Here is a 19484-nt window from a genome sequence, read left to right on the forward strand (position 1 = left end):
GATATATTTATATTACATTTATTTATATTATTTATATACAGTAGGAAATCTAAAAAATATCTTCATGAAACATAATCTATGTCCCCCCCGGAACGTAGTACAGCGATGGCGAACACCCCCCCCCCCCCACCCCCTTTTTTTAGGGGGACCCCTTAGCTGAATCAGTGCACAGGGCCCAGAAATCCCAGCGTCGCCCCTGGATTTAATAATGAACATAGCAGCCGTCATTAATTCCCAACATCTGAGTTGCTGAAGACGCAGAGGATTACTTTCGTTTTTGAAAGGAAAGCGCCGATCCCGATCTACATATGCGTCTATGTTCGTGCAAATTATTCGTAATGCAGCTTCACCCACAGCAGAAGTGAGTATAAGGGTTTTTTATGCATCTTTGCAAATGGCCTTTCTTAATAATGTCCCTGTTAGTGGCTAAAGTAAACATTATGGCTCATATCCCACAGCAGAGAGGGGCGGGACAAACAAAGCTCATTAGCATTTAAAGGAACATGCAACAAAATAGCTCGCTCTAAAAAGGGCTGATTTTGACAAGGTAGTTTTTTACACTACCATTGAGAAATTTTAACCAAAGTATGTTATAGACTTCTCATTAAGACCCTAAAGAATCACTAAAGAACAACTTGTGGAAATTGGGCATCCGATGACCCCTTTAACAATTTTGCAGACTCGTTACATTGAAGCTACATTACAAAATGCAAAAAATATATTTTTTGAAACACATATGACCTGCTCTTTAATATCCTAATGACTTTTCATCCCCTTTTTCTCTTTTCAGATGTGGATGACCCTTAATGGGCCACCTTAGCTCTGAAGGGAAATTCAACAAGTCCCTATTTCATGGGTAATGGTGGCAAGATAAACCTGTAGCCAGCCATGGTAACTTTCAGCGACACGACTGACATCCACAGGATGCCAGTGCCATCTTGTATAACCACTCCACTGTCGCCAGGCTTGCGGCGCAAACAACTGCTGTGGCAGAACGCTGTGAAACATATCATCAGCCAACAGGGGCTGAGAGAACAGTTTGGCGTCGAGCCAGCCCGGAAAATTCATGTCACTGATGCCTATATCGAGGAAATCAACCGACAGATACGCAGCAAAGCATCACGGGGTATGACTAAACGGCGTTCCTCGGTGGCCAGAGTTCATCCGTCCTTTTTCGGGGAACGTGGCAGTTCATCCAGTACTCAGACTGGAACATCTGCGGATTATGTCTGTGATGCTGACTTTTTTGTACACTGGGGCCACATCATCCACGGGGTGTATGTACCAACATTGAGACACATCTTCAAATCCAGAGACCTTGAGAAACTCTACCAGCGACATTCCTCACACACTAGAAGAACCTCATTAGTTGTCACCAACATTATTGATGCAGCTGCCAAACTGCACCTGCTTTTGCTGTACCTTGCTGTGGTGCCGGACAGTTCGGATATGCTGCTAGGCTGGTTCACGGGGTTCTTCATGGCTTGTGCTATTGCACTGTGTGTTTTGGTACTCACCTGTAAACGCTCACATTCTCCAAGATGGTTGCATTATGCTGGAATGGCTAGCTGGTTGTCACAGACTGCTCAGGTATTGGGTGGGCTGGCATACGGGTTGGAGAGAGACCAATCCTGGTATGTTCTTTTCACCCTGTTTGCCACATATACTCTATTGCCACTGCCACTGCTCTGGGCTATCGGAGCTGGCACACTCACCTCCATACTGCACCTTGTTGCAGAGTTAATACGTCACGTCAGCGAAGTGGGACTGCTAAGAAAGGTAGAGATGGATGGGTGTGTGGTGATGAATGTATGCCCGCCTTGGCTTGCCAAACCAAACTGTCAATCTAGTTCTCCTAGTTACAACCATTTCCTTTCCCTTTCCTTTCTAGGAGATCAGTTCTTAATGGTCCTCTTGGTTTGTCTTTAGATTCTCGCCAAGGCTTTACTATACACAAGCATGAATGTAGCAGGTCTGTTCATTCATTACCTGACCGACCGCTCACAGAGACAAGCTTTTCTTGAAACACGTCGCTGCATCGAAGGCCGCATGAAACTAGAAACGGAAAACCAGAGACAGGCAAGACTTGAAGTTTGTTTGTTGTGCTGAGATTCCAGTGTTCAAATTAGTGATAATACAAATGACTGAGAAAACACATCTCAAATGTGTAAAAGATGGATCAATGAAAATACCTGAGGTCAGAATTTGTGTCCTCTTCAGGAGCGTTTGGTGCTGTCGATTCTGCCCCGCTTTGTTGCCTTGGAGATGATTGCTGATATGGCTTCTCTGGAAGATGACCTTGATCCACAGCAATTTCACAAAATATATATCCATCAGTACAAAGACGTCAGGTATCTCATAGCCTCTAACAACAGCAAGCATGAATAAACTCTGACCATTCCATGACCAAATCCTAATGGAATGTTATTTTCTAGGTGAGATCATTTGGTTTTCAAAAGCAATACCAAAAAAAAACCCAAAGAACTATTATATAAGATAATTTACTCACCCCCATGTCATACAAGATGTTCATGTCTTTCTTTCTTCAGTCAAAAAGAAATTAAGGTTTTTGAGGAAACATTCCAAGATTTCATGTAGTGGACTTCAGTGGTGCCCAACGGGTTGAAGGTCCAAATTGCCATTTCAGTGCAGCTCCAAAGGGCTCTACACAATCCTAGCTGAGGAATAAAGGTCTTATCTAGATCCTATCTTATCTAAAAAAAAAAAAAAAAAATTACATACTTTTTAACCACAAATGGTCGTTGGCTCATTGGAGAGGTCACACGTGGTTAGTTCATGTCTGTGTACTTCGGTACAAAAAGGTAGGGTAGAGCAAAAAACACCATCTAGTTTTCTCCTCCAACTTCAAAATCGCCTGACATCGTTTTAACTTTTTTTTGTAAAGGGAGTTTGACTTTTTTGCACGTTCGCTTTGTAAACACTGGGTTGGAACTTCCACCTAGTGCGAGACGAGCATTTGTGGTTAAAAAGTATATAAATTGTAATGTTTTTTAAAAAATGACAGATCGTTTGACTAGATAAGACCTTTATTCCTCAGCTGGGATCATGTAGAGCCTGCATTGAAACTGCAGTTTGGACTTTCAACCTGTTGGTTACCATTGAAGTCCACTATATGGAGAAAAATCCTGGAATGTTTTCCTCTAAAACCTTAATTTCTTTTGAACTAATCCTTTAATGCCACTGGAAATGTATAATGTGGAGTTTGGTACTCACGGAACGATACAATTCATCTCTCAAAAAAACTGTTATGAACAGGAAGCCTTTACACCAGAGGCCAGCTGCATAAAAGGTTTAGACCAGTCTTAAAAGTTAGTCATCTATCTATTTTTCTAGTCATAAATTTAAAAATTCGGTTACATGGAAATATTGATTAGTCTAAGTTGAATCCAGAAAGTAAGACTGATTACCCCTTGGCTAACTACTAGTTGGTCAAACCAGTTCTTAAGACACTGTCTTAACATAGAGGCTAAGTTGATGAAACTGGCCCCAGGGGTGTCCAAACTCAGTCCAGGAGGGCCACTGTCCTGAGTTTAGTTCCAACTTGCCAGAAGTAAGACCTTGATCTAGTTCATGTGCGTTTAATTAGGGTTGGAGCTAAACTCTGCAGGACAGTGCTCCAGGAGCAGGATTGGACAGTCTTTATACTGAATATTGTGAGCAGTTTCACTTTTATTGAGAAATATTACTAATTTCTTACTGCTGTTTTCATCATTACTTTACTCATTATCTTTCCTTTCCAGTATCCTCTTTGCAGATATAAAGGGCTTCACGCTGTTATCCATGAACATGTCTGCTCAGGAGTTAGTGTGCTTACTCAATGAGCTCTTTGGACGTTTCGACCGGCTGGCTGAGGTAAGCGTTCAATTTATATGATTCTCTTAAGTTACAACTTTCAATAGAGCTTTATTATTTAAAACAGAGGTGCCCAAACTCACAGCTAGAGGGCTGGTGTCCTGCAGAGTTTAGCTCCAACTTGCCTCAGAACCTGCTGGGAAGTTTCTAGTATGCCTAGTAAGAGGTTGATTAGCTGATTCAGATGTGTCTAATTGGGGTTGGAGCTAAACTCTGCAGGACACCAGCCCTCCAGCAGTGAGTTTGGGCAATAATCGACCAGAGAATATTTTAAAACTCACATAATACTTGTTTAGCTGATGATTGCATTGTTTGTCTTTTTAGGAATATGACTGCTTGAGAATAAAAATCTTAGGGGACTGTTACTACTGTGTATCAGGGGTACCAGAGCCTCAGCGAGCACATGCCCGCTGCTGTGTGGAGATGGGACTAGCAATGATCAGCACCATACGGTACAACATAGTGGCATCCCCTGTAAAACCAAATGAGTTCATGGTGTTCCCGTAGAGTTTCAAATATTGTGTGCCTTAGAAGATAGAAGTGCATGTCATGAATAACTGCAGCTTATTTGTATGGTAAGTCAAAGGATCTCTGTCTATATTCTTAGATCTGTAAGGAAACAACTAAACTTTAACATGGATATGCGAATTGGGATCCACTCTGGCTCTGTTCTTTGTGGGGTTCTGGGTCTACAAAAATGGCAGTTTGATGTGTGGTCCTGGGATGTAGGCATTGCCAACATGCTTGAAGCAGGAGGGATCCCTGGGTGAGTGACCAAAACTTCATAAAGGAGATTTACCAGGAGTAAATACACATTCCAGTGTTATATTGCCTCAAACTTTGCTGTAAACAAGGTTGCCAGGTTTTCACAACAAAACCCGGTCAATTGCTACCCAAAACTAGCCCAACTGCTCTCTGGGGGGTAAAATGCATGTTTTTGGTGGGTTCCCCTGGTAATATTCATATTCCAAGGGCTAAATATCAAGTTACTGTGGTTGCTGCAACCCACGGACATAAAAAACAACCCGCAGCAATGGTGTTAAAGTAGCCCGGTTCCGCAGGAAAACTGCAGACTTGGCAACACTGGATCTAAGGCTTTAAACAAACTAGTTACCAATGCTTCAACAGGTTGACCTGGGTTTTAGAAAAAAACTGTAATTGTGTGTAATATTCTCTTTTGACTGTCTACATTGTCAACAGACGCATCCACATTTCACGCGCTACTTTGGACTGCCTAGATGGAAGCTATCAAACAGAGGACGGCCGTGGATATGAGCGCAATGAGTTTCTACGCAAACACAAGATTGACACTTTCCTTATCTGCCACAAGGAAGAGGACCTGGATGAAATTGAAGCAGATCAACTCAAAACTCGGCAAAACCACCGTCCCTGGAACAAAGAGGTTCTATTTAGCAACATCATTGATTATTATCTGTGTATGGCTTTATGTCAATAGAAGAAAGAAAAACATTGAGAATGATTTCTAATTTTTATATAATGGGACTACTTCTTAACCTTACAGGTCTTGGCCTCCTTCTCCCATGGCTCTTACACACAACTTCCTACATCCTCAGTGGGCAGATCTACATCCAAAGAGATCAACAAGCGGATAGAGCATGCTATTGATCTTCGCAGTAGTGAACGCATGCGTCAGGAGCACATTACTCCAGCCACGTTGGTGTTTAAAGATACACTTATTGAGGAGAAGGTATGTTAACAAAAGGTACTCTGTGTTCTAGTCAAAACCAACTCATTAGAGTCTGGGTCAAGACAGAGACTAGGGGCCAGATTGACCAAACAGGGCAAACTAGCATTTTAGCGCAATTCCATAAAAGCACCAATGGGAAGGGAAATTTCTGCATGTGATTTACAAATGTATATTAAATAAGGTCAGGCAAAAAAATAACTGTCCATGCTTTTCCAGCACTTATTCTTCACTGCACGTCTTTAGTAAATCCTGACAGTACTGTTAGTAAATCTGGCCCTAGAAGAGGCTGGAAGGCAAGACCGATTCCACATGCTCCCAAGTCCATGACAAGATCAAGATTATAAAAACATGGTCTTGGAATTGAGACTGACCCTTGTCATGGACACAGGAGCATGTGGACTCGACCCTCTTCTGGCCTCTATTTTGACTTGAATGAGCTAGCCTCGACTACAACATTGCTTTGGGTAGGCTATCAGATCATGTAAATCGTTTAGCAATTAAATTTATCAAAACATATGAAGTTACTGACTTTATATTTTGCTTCATGGTTCAGTTCTCCCAGGTAAGGGATGAGATGTTCAAGACCAATCTAGTATGCTCCTTCATCATGTTTCTTCTTCTCATGGCTGCCCAAGCCCTCATTCCAGTACCGAGGTAAAAAGTCTGGTCAATCGATGTTCAGTACCTGAATAAGATTGTATTTCTGTTATTCTTACAAACCATTGAGTTTAGATATGTTAAACTTCCCCTCAATTCCCTTCTTTCTTCATTTTCTTACCCACAGGTTGTATTACTGGACAGTACTGCAGTTTTGTCTGTTCTTGCTGGGATATCTGTTATTGCTTATGATGGTCCTGGCTGAAGAGTTCAAACAATCTCCTGGTGTCGTTCAGCAGTTCTGCTGCTGGATCCATGAAAACAACAGTATGCGGAACCTTCTTACTATCACAGCTATAGCCATAAACTTTGGCATGGCTTTGTTTGACATGGTGAGACTTGCATGAATTTATTTTTTGTGCAACTTAGAATTTATCTTTCAGTTTAAATGTCTTCGATTTGCCTCTGGAGTATGCATACACACACATAATACTAAACATACAGTTGAGGTCGAACGTTTACATACACCTTGCAGAATCTGCTAAATGTTAATTATTTTACGAAAATAAGAGGGATCATACGAAATGCATGCTATTTGTTTATTAGTACTGACCTGAATAGGATATTTCACATAAAGTCCACAAGAGAAAATGAATTTATAAAAATGACCCTGTATAAAAGTTTACATACGCTTGATTCTTAATACTGTGTTGTTACCTGAATGAGCTGTTTTTGTTTTTTGTCATAGTTGGTCATAGTCCTGAATAGTTAAACTGCCCACTGTTCTTCGGAAAAATCCTTCTCAGCATTTTTGTGTATTTGAACCCTTTCCAACAATGACTGTATGATTTGGGGATCCATCTTTTCACACTGAGGACAACTGAGAGACTCATATGCAACTATTACAGAAGGTTCAAACATACACTGATGCTCCAGAAAGAAAAACAATGCATTAAAAGCCAGGGGTGTAAACTTTTGAACAGAATGAAGATGTGTACACTTTTCTTATTTTGCATAAATATAATATGTTCAGAAGCTACAGATGGTACTTACATGTTTCGCAGAAGACAAAATTGTCACGGTTCATGTATCCGCTGTCTTCTCAGGTCTTGTGATTTGTTCGTTTGTCATGTGATTGTCACGCTCGCTCAGCTGAGTTGCCAATCAGCCAGCCACAGGTGTCCCTCATCACCACTGCCTATTTATACTCACAGCATTCTCTCTCCCTCGTCTGATAGTTTTCCCGGATCCCTCGTTGTGTTGGTTCGTCTTGCTCTGTCTGGTTCGAGTGTTTGGATTGTTCTGTCGTGGATGTTGTCGCTGTCTTCGTGTTTCACTGGATTCACCACAGCACTCATCGGACTCTCTCACCACCATCACCAGCCATCTAACCCCTGTGTCACCCAGCTGAGAGATCGCACCATCATCACTCTGTTTGTATTATCTTCAATAAACTGTCATTTCACTTCATCCTGCATTTGCTTCCTCATCTTTATTCGCACGTCACAGAACTATCAGACCACCAATGGAAGCAGCAGGCACCACCCCGCCCACTCTGGAGGATTACATGCGGGATTGTATCTCTCGGCTGGAGAAACAGGAGAAGGGCTCTGAGGATTCCGGTCAGGCCATCAGAGCTCTTGTGACACAGGTGTCTGAGCTCACCCAGCGTATGCGTCAATTGCAACTTCCCGCTGCGCTCGCCACACCACCCACGCCGCCCGCCCCTCTCGCTGCAGTCGGAACATCTGCTCTCGCTACCCAGCCAGAGCCCCGCCTTCCCCCGCCGGAGGTCTATAGTGGTGAGCCGAACCAATGCCGAGCCTTCCTCACTAAATGCTCCATGCATTTCACCTTACAGCCGCGTACATTTTGTAGTGAGGAGGGCAAGGTGGCGTTCGTGCTCACCCTATTGACGGGGAGGGCGGCACTTTGGGGCTCGGCGGTGTGGGAGAACCAAGACCCTTGTTGTGCCTCGTTCGCCACACTCGCCGCCGAAATGAAAAGGGTGTTTGACCGCGCGGTCTCAGGAAGGGAGGCCGCGCGGATGTTGGCGGAGCTCCGACAGGGGGGGAGTTCCGTCTCTGATTATTCCATCCAGTTTCGCACCCTGGCGGCGGAGTGTAATTGGAACGAGGAAGCGCAGTGGGATATGTTCCTGCATGGGTTGGCTGATCGAGTTCAGAAGGAGATCTACGCCCTGGATCTACCCGCCAACCTTAATGGACTTATCGACCTTGCACTGCGGGTAGACTCTCGACTCTCCCGAGCCGAGCGACGGGGATTTTCCGCTCGGCTCCCCCCTGGGGAGGGAATGTCAACTCGAGCCAGCGGCAGAGAACCGATCAGCCACACCGACGAACCCGAGCCCATGCAGGTGGGTAGAGCTCGGCTTTCCCGGGAGGAGAAGGAGAGGCGGAGGTCCCAGGGCCTTTGTCTGTACTGTGGCGCGGCAGGACATTTCGCTTTCAACTGCCCGGTAAAAGGCCCAGCCCGGCAGTAAATCTGAGGCTACTGTCGGGTGGGATCTCTGCTGAGAAGACCTCATCCACCTCGACCTCCACGCTCCTTCCGGTAAGGTTAAGATGGCAAACACAGGATCACATCTGCACTGCACTGTTGGACTCCGGGGCCGAAGGTAATTTCATGGACTATTCTTTTGCTCGTGCTAATCATGTTCCCCTCCATCCCCTCACCAACAGCATCGCAGTCCACGCCCTCAACGGTCAGCTACTTCCCCGGATCACCCTCACCACAGAACCCATCACTCTCACTGTGTCTGGCAATCACAGTGAGAGTATCCCCTTTTTCATCCTGGACTCCCCCCATGCACCTGTTGTCCTTGGACACCCGTGGCTCATAAAACATAACCCCAAGGTTGATTGGCAGCTCCAGTCTGTGTCTGAGTGGAGCGTTAAATGTCATGAGTCTTGTCTTGTCTCTGCTTGTCCGTCTGTCTCTGTTTCTATGTTTCAGGAGAAGGTGGTGGATCTGTGTAACGTGCCCTCTGAGTATCTCGACCTGAAGGAAGTGTTCAGTAAGTCTCGGGCTGCTTCTCTCCCTCCTCATCGTCCCTATGACTGTGCTATAGAGTTATTGCCAGGTACGTCTCCGCCCAAGGGCAAACTTTATTCACTCTCGGTTCCAGAGAGGGAGGCTATGGAGAAATATATTTCTGATTCTCTAGCAGCCGGGTTCATTCGACCCTCCTCTTCACCAGCGGGGGCGGGATTCTTTTTTGTGGGGAAGAAAGACGGATCTCTGCGACCTTGCATTGATTACCGAGGGCTGAATAATATCACGGTTAAGAACACCTACCCTTTGCCATTGATATCTTCAGCCTTCGAGAGGTTGCAGGGAGCGTCGGTCTTCACTAAATTGGATTTAAGAAACGCATATCATTTGGTCCGCATCAGGAGGGGAGATGAATGGAAGACCGCCTTTAATACCCCCAGGGGGCACTTTGAATACTTGGTCATGCCCTTCGGCTTGTCCAACTCCCCAGGGGTCTTTCAAGCACTCGTCAATGACGTACTGCGAGACATGGTCGATCAGTTCATATATGTCTACCTGGATGACATATTGATTTTTTCTTCGTCTCTCCAGGAACATGTGCAGCAGGTACGACGAGTGCTTCAGAGGCTGTTAGAGAATGGGCTTTTTGTCAAGGCGGAGAAATGCGTTTTTCATGCACAGTCTGTTCCTTTTCTAGGGTACATCTTGTCGCCTGAGGGGGTGCGCGTGGATCCAGAGAAGGTAAAGGCTGTGGTAGATTGGCCAACCCCGGATTCCCGCAAGGCCCTGCAGAGGTTCCTTGGGTTCGCCAATTTTTACCGACGCTTTGTTCGTAATTACAGCCAGCTAGCCGCACCTCTGACTGCCTTAACCTCTTCCAAGACGACGTTCAGGTGGTCAGACGCAGCTAATGCTGCGTTTGCCAAACTGAAAGGCCGCTTCGTTTCGGCTCCCATCTTAATTACCCCTGATCCATCACGTCAGTTTGTGGTGGAGGTTGACGCATCAGAGGTGGGGGTTGGCGCGGTCCTGTCCCAGCGCTCAACCACAGACGACAAAATGCATCCTTGCGCGTTTTACTCTCATCGTTTATCCCCTGCAGAATCGAATTATGATATTGGTAATCGAGAGTTGTTGGCAGTCAAGTTGGCATTAGAAGAATGGCGTCATTGGCTTGAGGGGTCGGGGGTACCTTTCATTGTATGGACCGATCACAAAAACCTCGAATACATTAGAACGGCTAAAAGATTGAACTCTAGGCAGGCTCGGTGGGCTCTGTTTTTCGGACGTTTTGATTTTACTCTCTCGTACCGCCCGGGTTCCAAAAACGTTAAACCCGATTCTTTGTCGCGTATTTTTGACCATTCCGATCGCCCGTCCACTCCCGAGAGTATTTTTCCTGAGACGCTTATCGTTTCAACTCTCACATGGGAGGTCGAATCGAAGGTAAAAACAGCCTTAGAAGGGGTAACGCCTCCGCCCGCTTGCCCACCGAATCGGTTATTTGTGCCAGAGGAATTACGGTCCGAGGTTATTCAGTGGGGACATTGTTCTAATGTAGCATGTCATCCAGGAGTCAATCGAACCTTACATTTGGTCAAGCAACGATTTTGGTGGCCCCTTATGGCTCGTGACGTTCGCAGTTTTGTTTTGGCTTGCTCGGTTTGTGCTATTGGTAAGACTTCTAATAGACCTCCAGATGGGCTCCTTCAACCGCTGCCGGTACCTTCGAGACCCTGGTCCCATATTGCGCTAGATTTTGTTACCGCCCTCCCGCCCTCCCAGGGCAACACGGTAGTTTTGACCGTGGTGGACCGGTTCTCGAAGGCTGCCCACTTTATTCCCTTGCCCAAATTACCCTCAGCCAAGGAAACAGCGGTGACTGTGGTGGATCACGTCTTTCGGTTACATGGCCTCCCGACAGACGTGGTCTCCGACAGGGGACCCCAGTTTGTGTCCAAATTTTGGCAAGAATTTTGTAAATTACTGGGGGCTACTGTTAGTCTATCTTCAGGGTTCCATCCACAAACCAATGGTCAAACCGAGAGAGCCAACCAAGATCTGGAAAGGGCGTTACGTTGCGTGGTCTCCAGAAATCCTTCCTCCTGGAGCCAACAACTCTCGATGGTGGAGTATGCCCACAATTCATTACCAGTATCATCCACGGGCCTATCTCCGTTTCAGTGTAGCTTAGGTTACCAGCCACCTATTTTTCCTAGTCTGGAATCCGAAGTCGCGGTCCCCTCTGCTCACGCCTTCGTCCAGAGGTGCCATCACACCTGGACTAGAGCCCGTGAGGCTCTACTCCGGGTGGGAGCGCGCACCAAGGCCAAGGCCGATCGCCACCGGTCAAAGCCTCCCGTATACGTCGTCGGTTCTAAAGTGTGGCTTTCTACTAAGAACATTCCGCTCCGCTCCGTTTCTAATAAGCTTGCTCCCAAATTTATTGGCCCGTTTCCTGTCACCAAGATCATTAGTCCGGTGGCAGTCCGCCTCAAACTTCCTCCAGTATACAGGAGAATTCATCCCGTCTTTCATGTCTCCAAAATTAAGCCAGTGTTTTTTGCACCGCGACTCGTAGACGGGGAACCAACCTATTCGGTTAATCGCATTCTGGACTCTAGGCGGAGGGGACGAGGATTTCAGTACTTGGTGGACTGGGAAGGTTACGGTCCGGAGGAGAGAAGTTGGGTGCCTGCCAGAGACATCCTGGATCACTCTCTTATCGATGATTTCAATCGACAGGTTGCAGAATCTGGGAACGTCAGGAGACGTTCCTAGAGGAAGGGGTACTGTCACGGTTCATGTATCCGCTGTCTTCTCAGGTCTTGTGATTTGTTCGTTTGTCATGTGATTGTCACGCTCGCTCAGCTGAGTTGCCAATCAGCCAGCCACAGGTGTCCCTCATCACCACTGCCTATTTATACTCACAGCATTCTCTCTCCCTCGTCTGATAGTTTTCCCGGATCCCTCGTTGTGTTGGTTCGTCTTGCTCTGTCTGGTTCGAGTGTTTGGATTGTTCTGTCGTGGATGTTGTCGCTGTCTTCGTGTTTCACTGGATTCACCACAGCACTCATCGGACTCTCTCACCACCATCACCAGCCATCTAACCCCTGTGTCACCCAGCTGAGAGATCGCACCATCATCACTCTGTTTGTATTATCTTCAATAAACTGTCATTTCACTTCATCCTGCATTTGCTTCCTCATCTTTATTCGCACGTCACAAAAATAAGGTAAATTTACCCTGATTTTCAAATTCAAAAATATTCACCCCTGGCTCTTAATGCATTGTGTTTACTTCTGGAGCATCAGTTAGTGTTTAAACCTTCTGTAATAGTTGCATATAAGTCCCTCGGTTGTCCTTAATGTAAAAAAATGGATCTCAAAAAGGGTTTGGAACGGGTTCAAATACACAAAAAAGCTGAAAAACCAAAGAATTTATGGGGCCTGAGGGATTTTTCTGAAGAACTATCACTAAACAAAAAAAAGCTGTGGATCATTCAGGTACTAAGTATATGTAAACATTTGAATGGGGCCATTTTTATAAATTCAACTATTATTTTTTTCTTGTATATGTAAATGTATTTTATGTGAAATATCTTTGTATGATCCCTCTTATTTTGGTCAAACAATTAACATTCTGCAGATTCTGCAAGGTGTATATAAACTTTCAACCTCACATGTAGATGTAGTTATTTTGGGTGGGGTGGCATAGTGGATAAAGTTCAGTGCTGGTAACTTTATGATTGCTGATTCAACCACCATTGTGCATTTATTGTAAACAATAAAGCATTCATTGGAATTCTTCATCTTGCAATTATCCAGATATGGTGTAACTCTTCTGAGACAAGAGAAGTAAGCACCAGTGAAACAGAGGAATATCAGTCCAACCAGAAGCCATTTACTGCCTGCACTTATCCAGAGGTGTGACTTCTGTCTAAACAGTTTGTTGTGAGGCCTCCAACTACATGTTGTTGTATTTCATGCCTATTATATTTCTGCATACAGTTCTTTGTTCTAAGCGGGGTGGTTTCTATGGTGACCTGTGCTGTGTTCCTGAGGCTGAGCTCTCTTATAAAGTTGGCTTTTCTGCTGTTGGTGGTGGCCATCTATACTTACTTCACTGAAGTGTCCTTTCACATGCTGTATGTACATCAACCAGAGCAGGAACAGCAAAGTAGGTGAGTATCTACGCTAAATCTCTAACTCTGTTAGAGATTAGAAATGCATTTAAAATACTTTCATATGGTTAATAACATGTGTTATTATACTCACAAGGTCTCACTACCTCAGAAGAAAGGGAGTCTCAATTCAGTTGATGGCGATGTTTGTCATAGCTGTGTTCTACAATGGTCGACGGGTATGAAAATTCAGTTTTGACAGCACATTGTAGTGTATTCTCTATTGCATATAGCAATTTATCTGGCAGAGAATGGAAACATTTAGGAAAATGGAGTACACATCCTTATTCTCTGGGTCTTGTTTATTCCCTGATTCAGTGGGAGGCAACAACGCGGCTGGACTTCCTGTGGCGTTTGCAAGCTCAGCAGGAAGTGCAAGAGATGAGAGATCTGAGGGAACACAATGAGTGTCTGCTGCATAACATCCTGCCTGCACACGTCGCTCGTCACTTCCTAGAGAGGAACAGAAACGACCAGGTTCATCAGAGTCATATATAAATGATAACATTAATTATGAGTGAAAATGTGAGTGGTGCTTGCCTTTGTAAAAACTGCTCCCATGATACTTGGGGTGGTCTTATCATCTGTCCTCAAAACAGTTTACGTTATCGTTAATGTCTATAGCAATTTAAGGTATCATTTAGATCCCTAAACCTTTAAGCTCTGGTAGTAATGAAACTAAATAGACAAAATAAAGGCCCAAACTTCATGTTGTCTTTGTCCAGGAGCTGTACTCTCAGTCCTATGATGAGGTGGGGGTAATGTTTGCCTCCATTGCTGGCTTTAATGAGTACTACGAGCAGAAGGAGATCAATCACGAGGGAGTTGAGTGTCTCAGATTGCTCAATGAGATCATTGCAGACTTTGATGAGGTAGGATTTTGATGAAAGCTTGTACTTTTTTGCTGTTGTTTTTCTCTCTCTCTATCTTACAAAGCCGTCATTGTTTCTGGTTCTCTTTGTAAAAGCTGTTGGAGGAGACATATTTTCTGGACATTGAGAAAATCAAAACCATTGGAAGTTGCTACATGGCAGCATCTGGTCTATCACCTGATAAACAGGTAAACCATGTTAAAACAATAGGTTTGATTTTGGCAATGGTGGGGACATAACGGCAGACAACGGATATTTAATTGTTTGTTTAAAATTATTTCAATTATTACAATTTAGTAGTCACTGGATACTGGGAGGGAGATGTCATAGCATCCCTACTAAATTCTACATCAAATCATTAAAAGCAATAACAAACTTTGGAAACTACAGTTTTCTTTATTCAAAATTGATCTAGACAAGTATATTTATCCTAACTGTCCAAAGTTTTGTTAATCCTAAAGCAGTGAAAACGGCATCTCTATATTCAGTCTGTCCTCTTAAGTTGAAAAAAACAAAAACATTGTTAAACCATGGTTTTGCTACACTAAACAAAGTTTAATCATGGTATCTGTAGTAAAATTGTTTTTTTACACTTTTACTATAGACTATGTCTTTCTTTCTTTCTTTCTTTTTCTTTGTTTTTATAACCATACTGCCTTAATGGTTTGATGTTTTGTTTAATTAAAACAGCAAAAAAATAAAAAAAGATTCGCTTTTTGATCTGAATCAAAAGATTTGTAAACCCACTCTGAAGTTCCGATTTGAATAAAAAAGATATGCGAACCATTATTTCAGATTAGGACTTTAGAGATTTGCAAACTCCTGCCAAAGTTCCGATCTGAATCAAAAGATTCACAAACCCACTCCATAGTCCCGATCTGAATAATGATTGATGAAGTCCTGATCAATCATTTTATTTAGATCGGGACTTTGGTGCATGTTCATGAATTGCAATTCATTCAGTTCGTGGATTGATTTGCTGACCGGCTCCAAAGTTCCGATCTGAATCAAAAGACTCACAAACCTGCTCCAGAGTTCCAATCTAAATCAAGTGATTCACAAACTCACTCCAATGTTCTGATCTGAATCAAATGATTCGTGAACCCACACAGAAATTCGGATCTGAATCAATAAATTCGCAATCTGCGTTCCAAAATTCCAATTTGAATCGAAAGATTTGCGAACCCTCTCTGAAGTTCTGATCTGAATCAACTGATTCACAAACCTGCTCTGAAGTTTCACTTAAAATAAAATGGTGCAGGTTCACAAATCATGAATCATTCAATTCGCAAATTGATTTGTGAACTGCTCCAAAGCTCCAATCTGAATCAAAAGATTCACAAACCCGCTCCGAAGTTCCGATCTGAATCAAATGATTCATAAACCCGCACTGAAATTCCGATCTGAATCATTAAATTTGCAGTCTGCTTTGAAAATCTGATCTGAATCAAATGATTCACAAAGCCACTCTGAAGTTCCGATCTAAATCAAATGATTCATGAACCCGCTCCAAAGTTCTGATCTGAATCAATGAATTCGGAATCCACGCTCCGAAGTTCCAATCTTAATCAAAAGATTTGTGCACCCACTCTAGATCAGAACTTCAGCGCAGGTTTGCAAATAGAGAATCATTCAATTTGCGTACTGATTCGTAAACTGCTCTGAAGTTCTGATCTGAATCTAATGATTCACGAACCCTCTCTGAAGTTTCGATCTAAATCAAATGATTCATAAAGTCCTAATCAATCATTTGATTTAGATTCAAGAACCTACTCTAAAGTTGAATCGTAATCAAATGATTTGCGAACCTACACCGAAATTGGAGCGTTGTTTACTGCTAACTAATGAAAACACCCCATTAATATGATGAGGTGCACCTCAAAATTCATGTTGGATGGAATGTGCATTATGATCGAGTTTGTAGCTAAATTCATTATATTTTAAATAGTCAGACAACTGCAATACAGTTGGTCGCTGGATGTCCCCTATCATCCCTACTAAATTCTACGCCCTTGCCCCTGCCCATTTGATTAACCAACTTCATGAATTATATAAATTTGGAATTGTCTATGCACCATCATTGTTCTGTGTTTTATCCTGACAGTCTCGAGTTTTAAATGACTGGCATCATCTCAGTGAGTTGGTTCTGTTTGCTCTGGCTATGCAAGAGACCCTGAAAGAGTTCAACAAAAAACATCCCTCAAACAATTTCCAGCTCCGCGTTGGTAATGGGTCAATGAATAGACCTCAGTCAGAGTATATGCCATATATAATGTGATGTGAAAGAGGCTGTAAACAAAAATAGAGGATTGTTGTGTACCTCAAGACTAGGGTCACTAAACATTCATTGTAAAATTATTTTTTCTCCTTAAATATGTCAGCTACTCTGATTAGGAAGTCTATACTGTTACCTGTAAATTATGCCATTAACAATAAGTGTATATGAGTAACTTCAATGTATCCCCTAGGAATTGCCCATGGTCCTGTTGTTGCTGGAGTCATCGGTGCCACCAAACCCCAGTATGATATCTGGGGCATGACAGTGAATTTGGCAAGTCGAATGGACAGTACTGGGATCAGTGGAAGAATTCAGGTCCCTGAGGCCACATGTAATATACTAGCGGACTGGGGGTTCGTGCTAGAGTTGCGTGGCGAGATATACATAAAGGGCGTCAGTGAGAGAAAGGGACATGTCCGGACGTACTTCATCAGCACCAAAAGGCGTGAACTGTCAAGCAACGGGATTACAGACAGAGAAAAGAACGGTCGGAGTGGGAGGACCACTCTTGCCGCTGTGGTCTTTGGCCTTGTACAGTCCATTCAAAGAGAGAAACAGCGAGGTACCAATGGAGGTTTCACTCTGCCAAGCAACAATGATATGAAACATCGTGCTTCACCATAATGGACACTCAGTTGAAACACTGCCTTCATCTTCAAAAGGATACCTCAAATATCATATAAAATCCTTATATGGGTTTGTCTATAGAGCACAAGTAGAATAATGACTATTTTTGTACCCATTACATAAATACTGTATTTGGACAGGGTCATTTTTTTTTAAATTCAGCTATTATTTTCATAATTTTCACTTGGGCCACACATGTAGGTTCTTGATACGCTACATGCTTTGGAAATTTCCAGACATATATTTTACCTTGCTACAGCCAATATAAACATGTTCAGATAATCATGTGAAAAATACAGTTTACAGAATTGTTCCTCATCCATGCCAAGACAGCATAAAAATACCTCATATGTACCATATCATCATCATCATCATCAGCTTTATTTATAAAGCACTTTAAAACAGCCACAGCTGACACAAAGTGCTGTACATTGAAAACTAAAACAATCAACATTCATGAAAAAAACAAACAAACAGATACATTTATAAATAATTAAATTATTAAGAAACTAAGTCTCACTGAGGCCAAAAGCCAAAGAATAAAAATGGCTTTTAAGACGTGTTTTAAAAGTTGACAGTGACAGTGCCGTTCGAACATGCAAGGGCAGGTTATTCCACAGTTTGGGCGCCACAATGGCGAAAGCCCTATCCCCTCTGAGCTTCCTCCTGGATCTCGGTACTTCCAGGAGAAGCTGATCAGCTGACCTAAGAGACCGACAGGGCGTGTAGGGGTGAAGAAGCTCAGATAGGTAAGGCGGGCCCAGATTTTGAAGGCATTTACAAACAAACATAAGAATTTTAAAATCCACTCTATAAGACATAGGCAGCCAGTGCAGTGAGGCCAGCACAGGGGTTATATGCTCTCTTTTGCGGGTTCCTGTTAACAGTCTCGCAGCGGCATTTTGAACCATCTGCAGACGTGAGAGTAACGACTGACTGACCCCCACATAAAGTGAGTTACAATAGTCCAAACGGGAAATAATAAAAGCATGGAGCACTGATTCCAAATGCTGCCTAGAAAGAAAAGATTTCACTCTTGCCAGTCGCCTTAACTGATAAAAACTGGATTTCACCACCGCTCTAACCTGGCTGTCCAATTTAAAATAACTATCCAACTTAAAACCAAGGTCATTTACAACAGGTTTAAAATATTCTTCCAGGGGTCCCAAATGAACAGAGGAAGGTTCACAGGGACCATTCAGGCCAAACACCAAAACCTCTGTATTCTTTTTATTAAACTTTAAAAAGTTTAAAGCCAACCAAGCTTTTATATCATCTAGGCATGTCAAGAGATGTTTTATAGAAATCCCATCCTTCTGCTTCAATGGGAAATAGATTTGACAGTCATCAGCATAACAATGAAATCGGATCCCATGTTTTCTAAAAATGGAGCCCAAAGGAAATAAATACAATAAAAATAACAGTGGCCCTAAAATTGAGCCCTGTGGGACGCCACATGGCAAAGAAGCAGAAGGTGATTCAAAGCCGGAAAAACTAACAGAAAAAGATCTATTTGTCAAATAAGATTTAAACCAACTTAGTGCCGTGCCACCAATACCCGCTAGATCACTTAATCGGGATATTAAAATATTGTGATCCACTGTGTCAAAGGCAGCTGTTAAGTTAAGTAAGACAAGAACAACGTGGTTACCAGAATCACATTCCAGCAGGATATCATTAATGACTCTTAATAGAGCAGATTCTGTACTATGAAGTGTTTTAAAACCTGACTGAAAAACTTCAGATATGCCATTTTCATCTAGAACATGTTTCAGTTGACAAGAAACAATTTGCTCTAACACTTTGGAAAGGAAAGGCATCTTGGAAATAGGCCTATAATTAGCTAAAACTGTGTGATCAAGACCACATTTCTTAAGCAGTGGCTGTACTATTGCATGTTTGAGCTTTGCAGGAACCACACCCGAGGACAGACTTCTGTTTATAATGTCAAGGACAGACTGCCCTATACTAGGAAAGATTTCCATAAAAAATCGCAGAGGGAAAAAATCCTGGGGGGAACCTGCAGGCTTAATATGACTAACCACATCCCATAAGGTGGCAAAAGTCACAGGTTCAAACTGAGTAAAAACAGAAGTGCAAGAGACAAAAACAGAGGAATTAGTTTCAGGAGCTGTGATAAGAGCCCTGGTGGCGACAGCCTTTTCTATAAAAAAGCTCAAAAAATTATTACACATATCAGATCTTCATAACAGACATTTGATGGTGTATTAAGAACAGAGTCGATGGTCTGAAATAACACACGTGGATTATGGCTGTTGGAAGAGATAATATTTGCAAAATATTCCCTTTTTGACTCTTTAACAGTATTCT

General features: G+C 43.0%; 1 protein-coding gene across 1 annotated transcript; it reads left to right on the forward strand.

The window, feature by feature from the left end:
* Nucleotides 1-833: 833 nt before the first annotated feature.
* On the forward strand, nucleotides 834-17507 carry LOC141283252 (adenylate cyclase type 8). The gene is made up of 18 exons (XM_073816539.1): nucleotides 834-1779; nucleotides 1930-2079; nucleotides 2221-2351; nucleotides 3762-3873; nucleotides 4198-4325; nucleotides 4481-4639; nucleotides 5074-5275; nucleotides 5396-5581; nucleotides 6135-6235; nucleotides 6366-6570; nucleotides 13021-13119; nucleotides 13204-13376; nucleotides 13474-13555; nucleotides 13695-13853; nucleotides 14102-14248; nucleotides 14344-14436; nucleotides 16353-16473; nucleotides 16717-17507. Exons 1-18 carry the CDS (start codon nucleotides 889-891, stop codon nucleotides 17148-17150), a joined length of 3573 nt encoding a protein of 1190 aa, XP_073672640.1. The 5' UTR covers nucleotides 834-888; the 3' UTR covers nucleotides 17151-17507.
* Nucleotides 17508-19484: the final 1977 nt, after the last annotated feature.

Source organism: Garra rufa, chromosome 13, assembly GCF_049309525.1.
Source record: "Garra rufa chromosome 13, GarRuf1.0, whole genome shotgun sequence".
Classification (NCBI taxonomy): domain Eukaryota; kingdom Metazoa; phylum Chordata; class Actinopteri; order Cypriniformes; family Cyprinidae; genus Garra; species Garra rufa.

Excerpts from the sequence above, each read along its gene's own strand:
- LOC141283252 (XM_073816539.1), top strand. The coding sequence starts at position 889 with ATGGTAACTTTCAGCGACACGACTGACATCCACAGGATGCCAGTGCCA. Across the intron at positions 2,352-3,761 it reads CATCAGTACAAAGACGTCAG|TATCCTCTTTGCAGATATAA; the intron begins GTATCTCATAGC and ends TTTCCTTTCCAG. Across the intron at positions 13,556-13,694 it reads TGTTCTACAATGGTCGACGG|TGGGAGGCAACAACGCGGCT; the intron begins GTATGAAAATTC and ends TCCCTGATTCAG.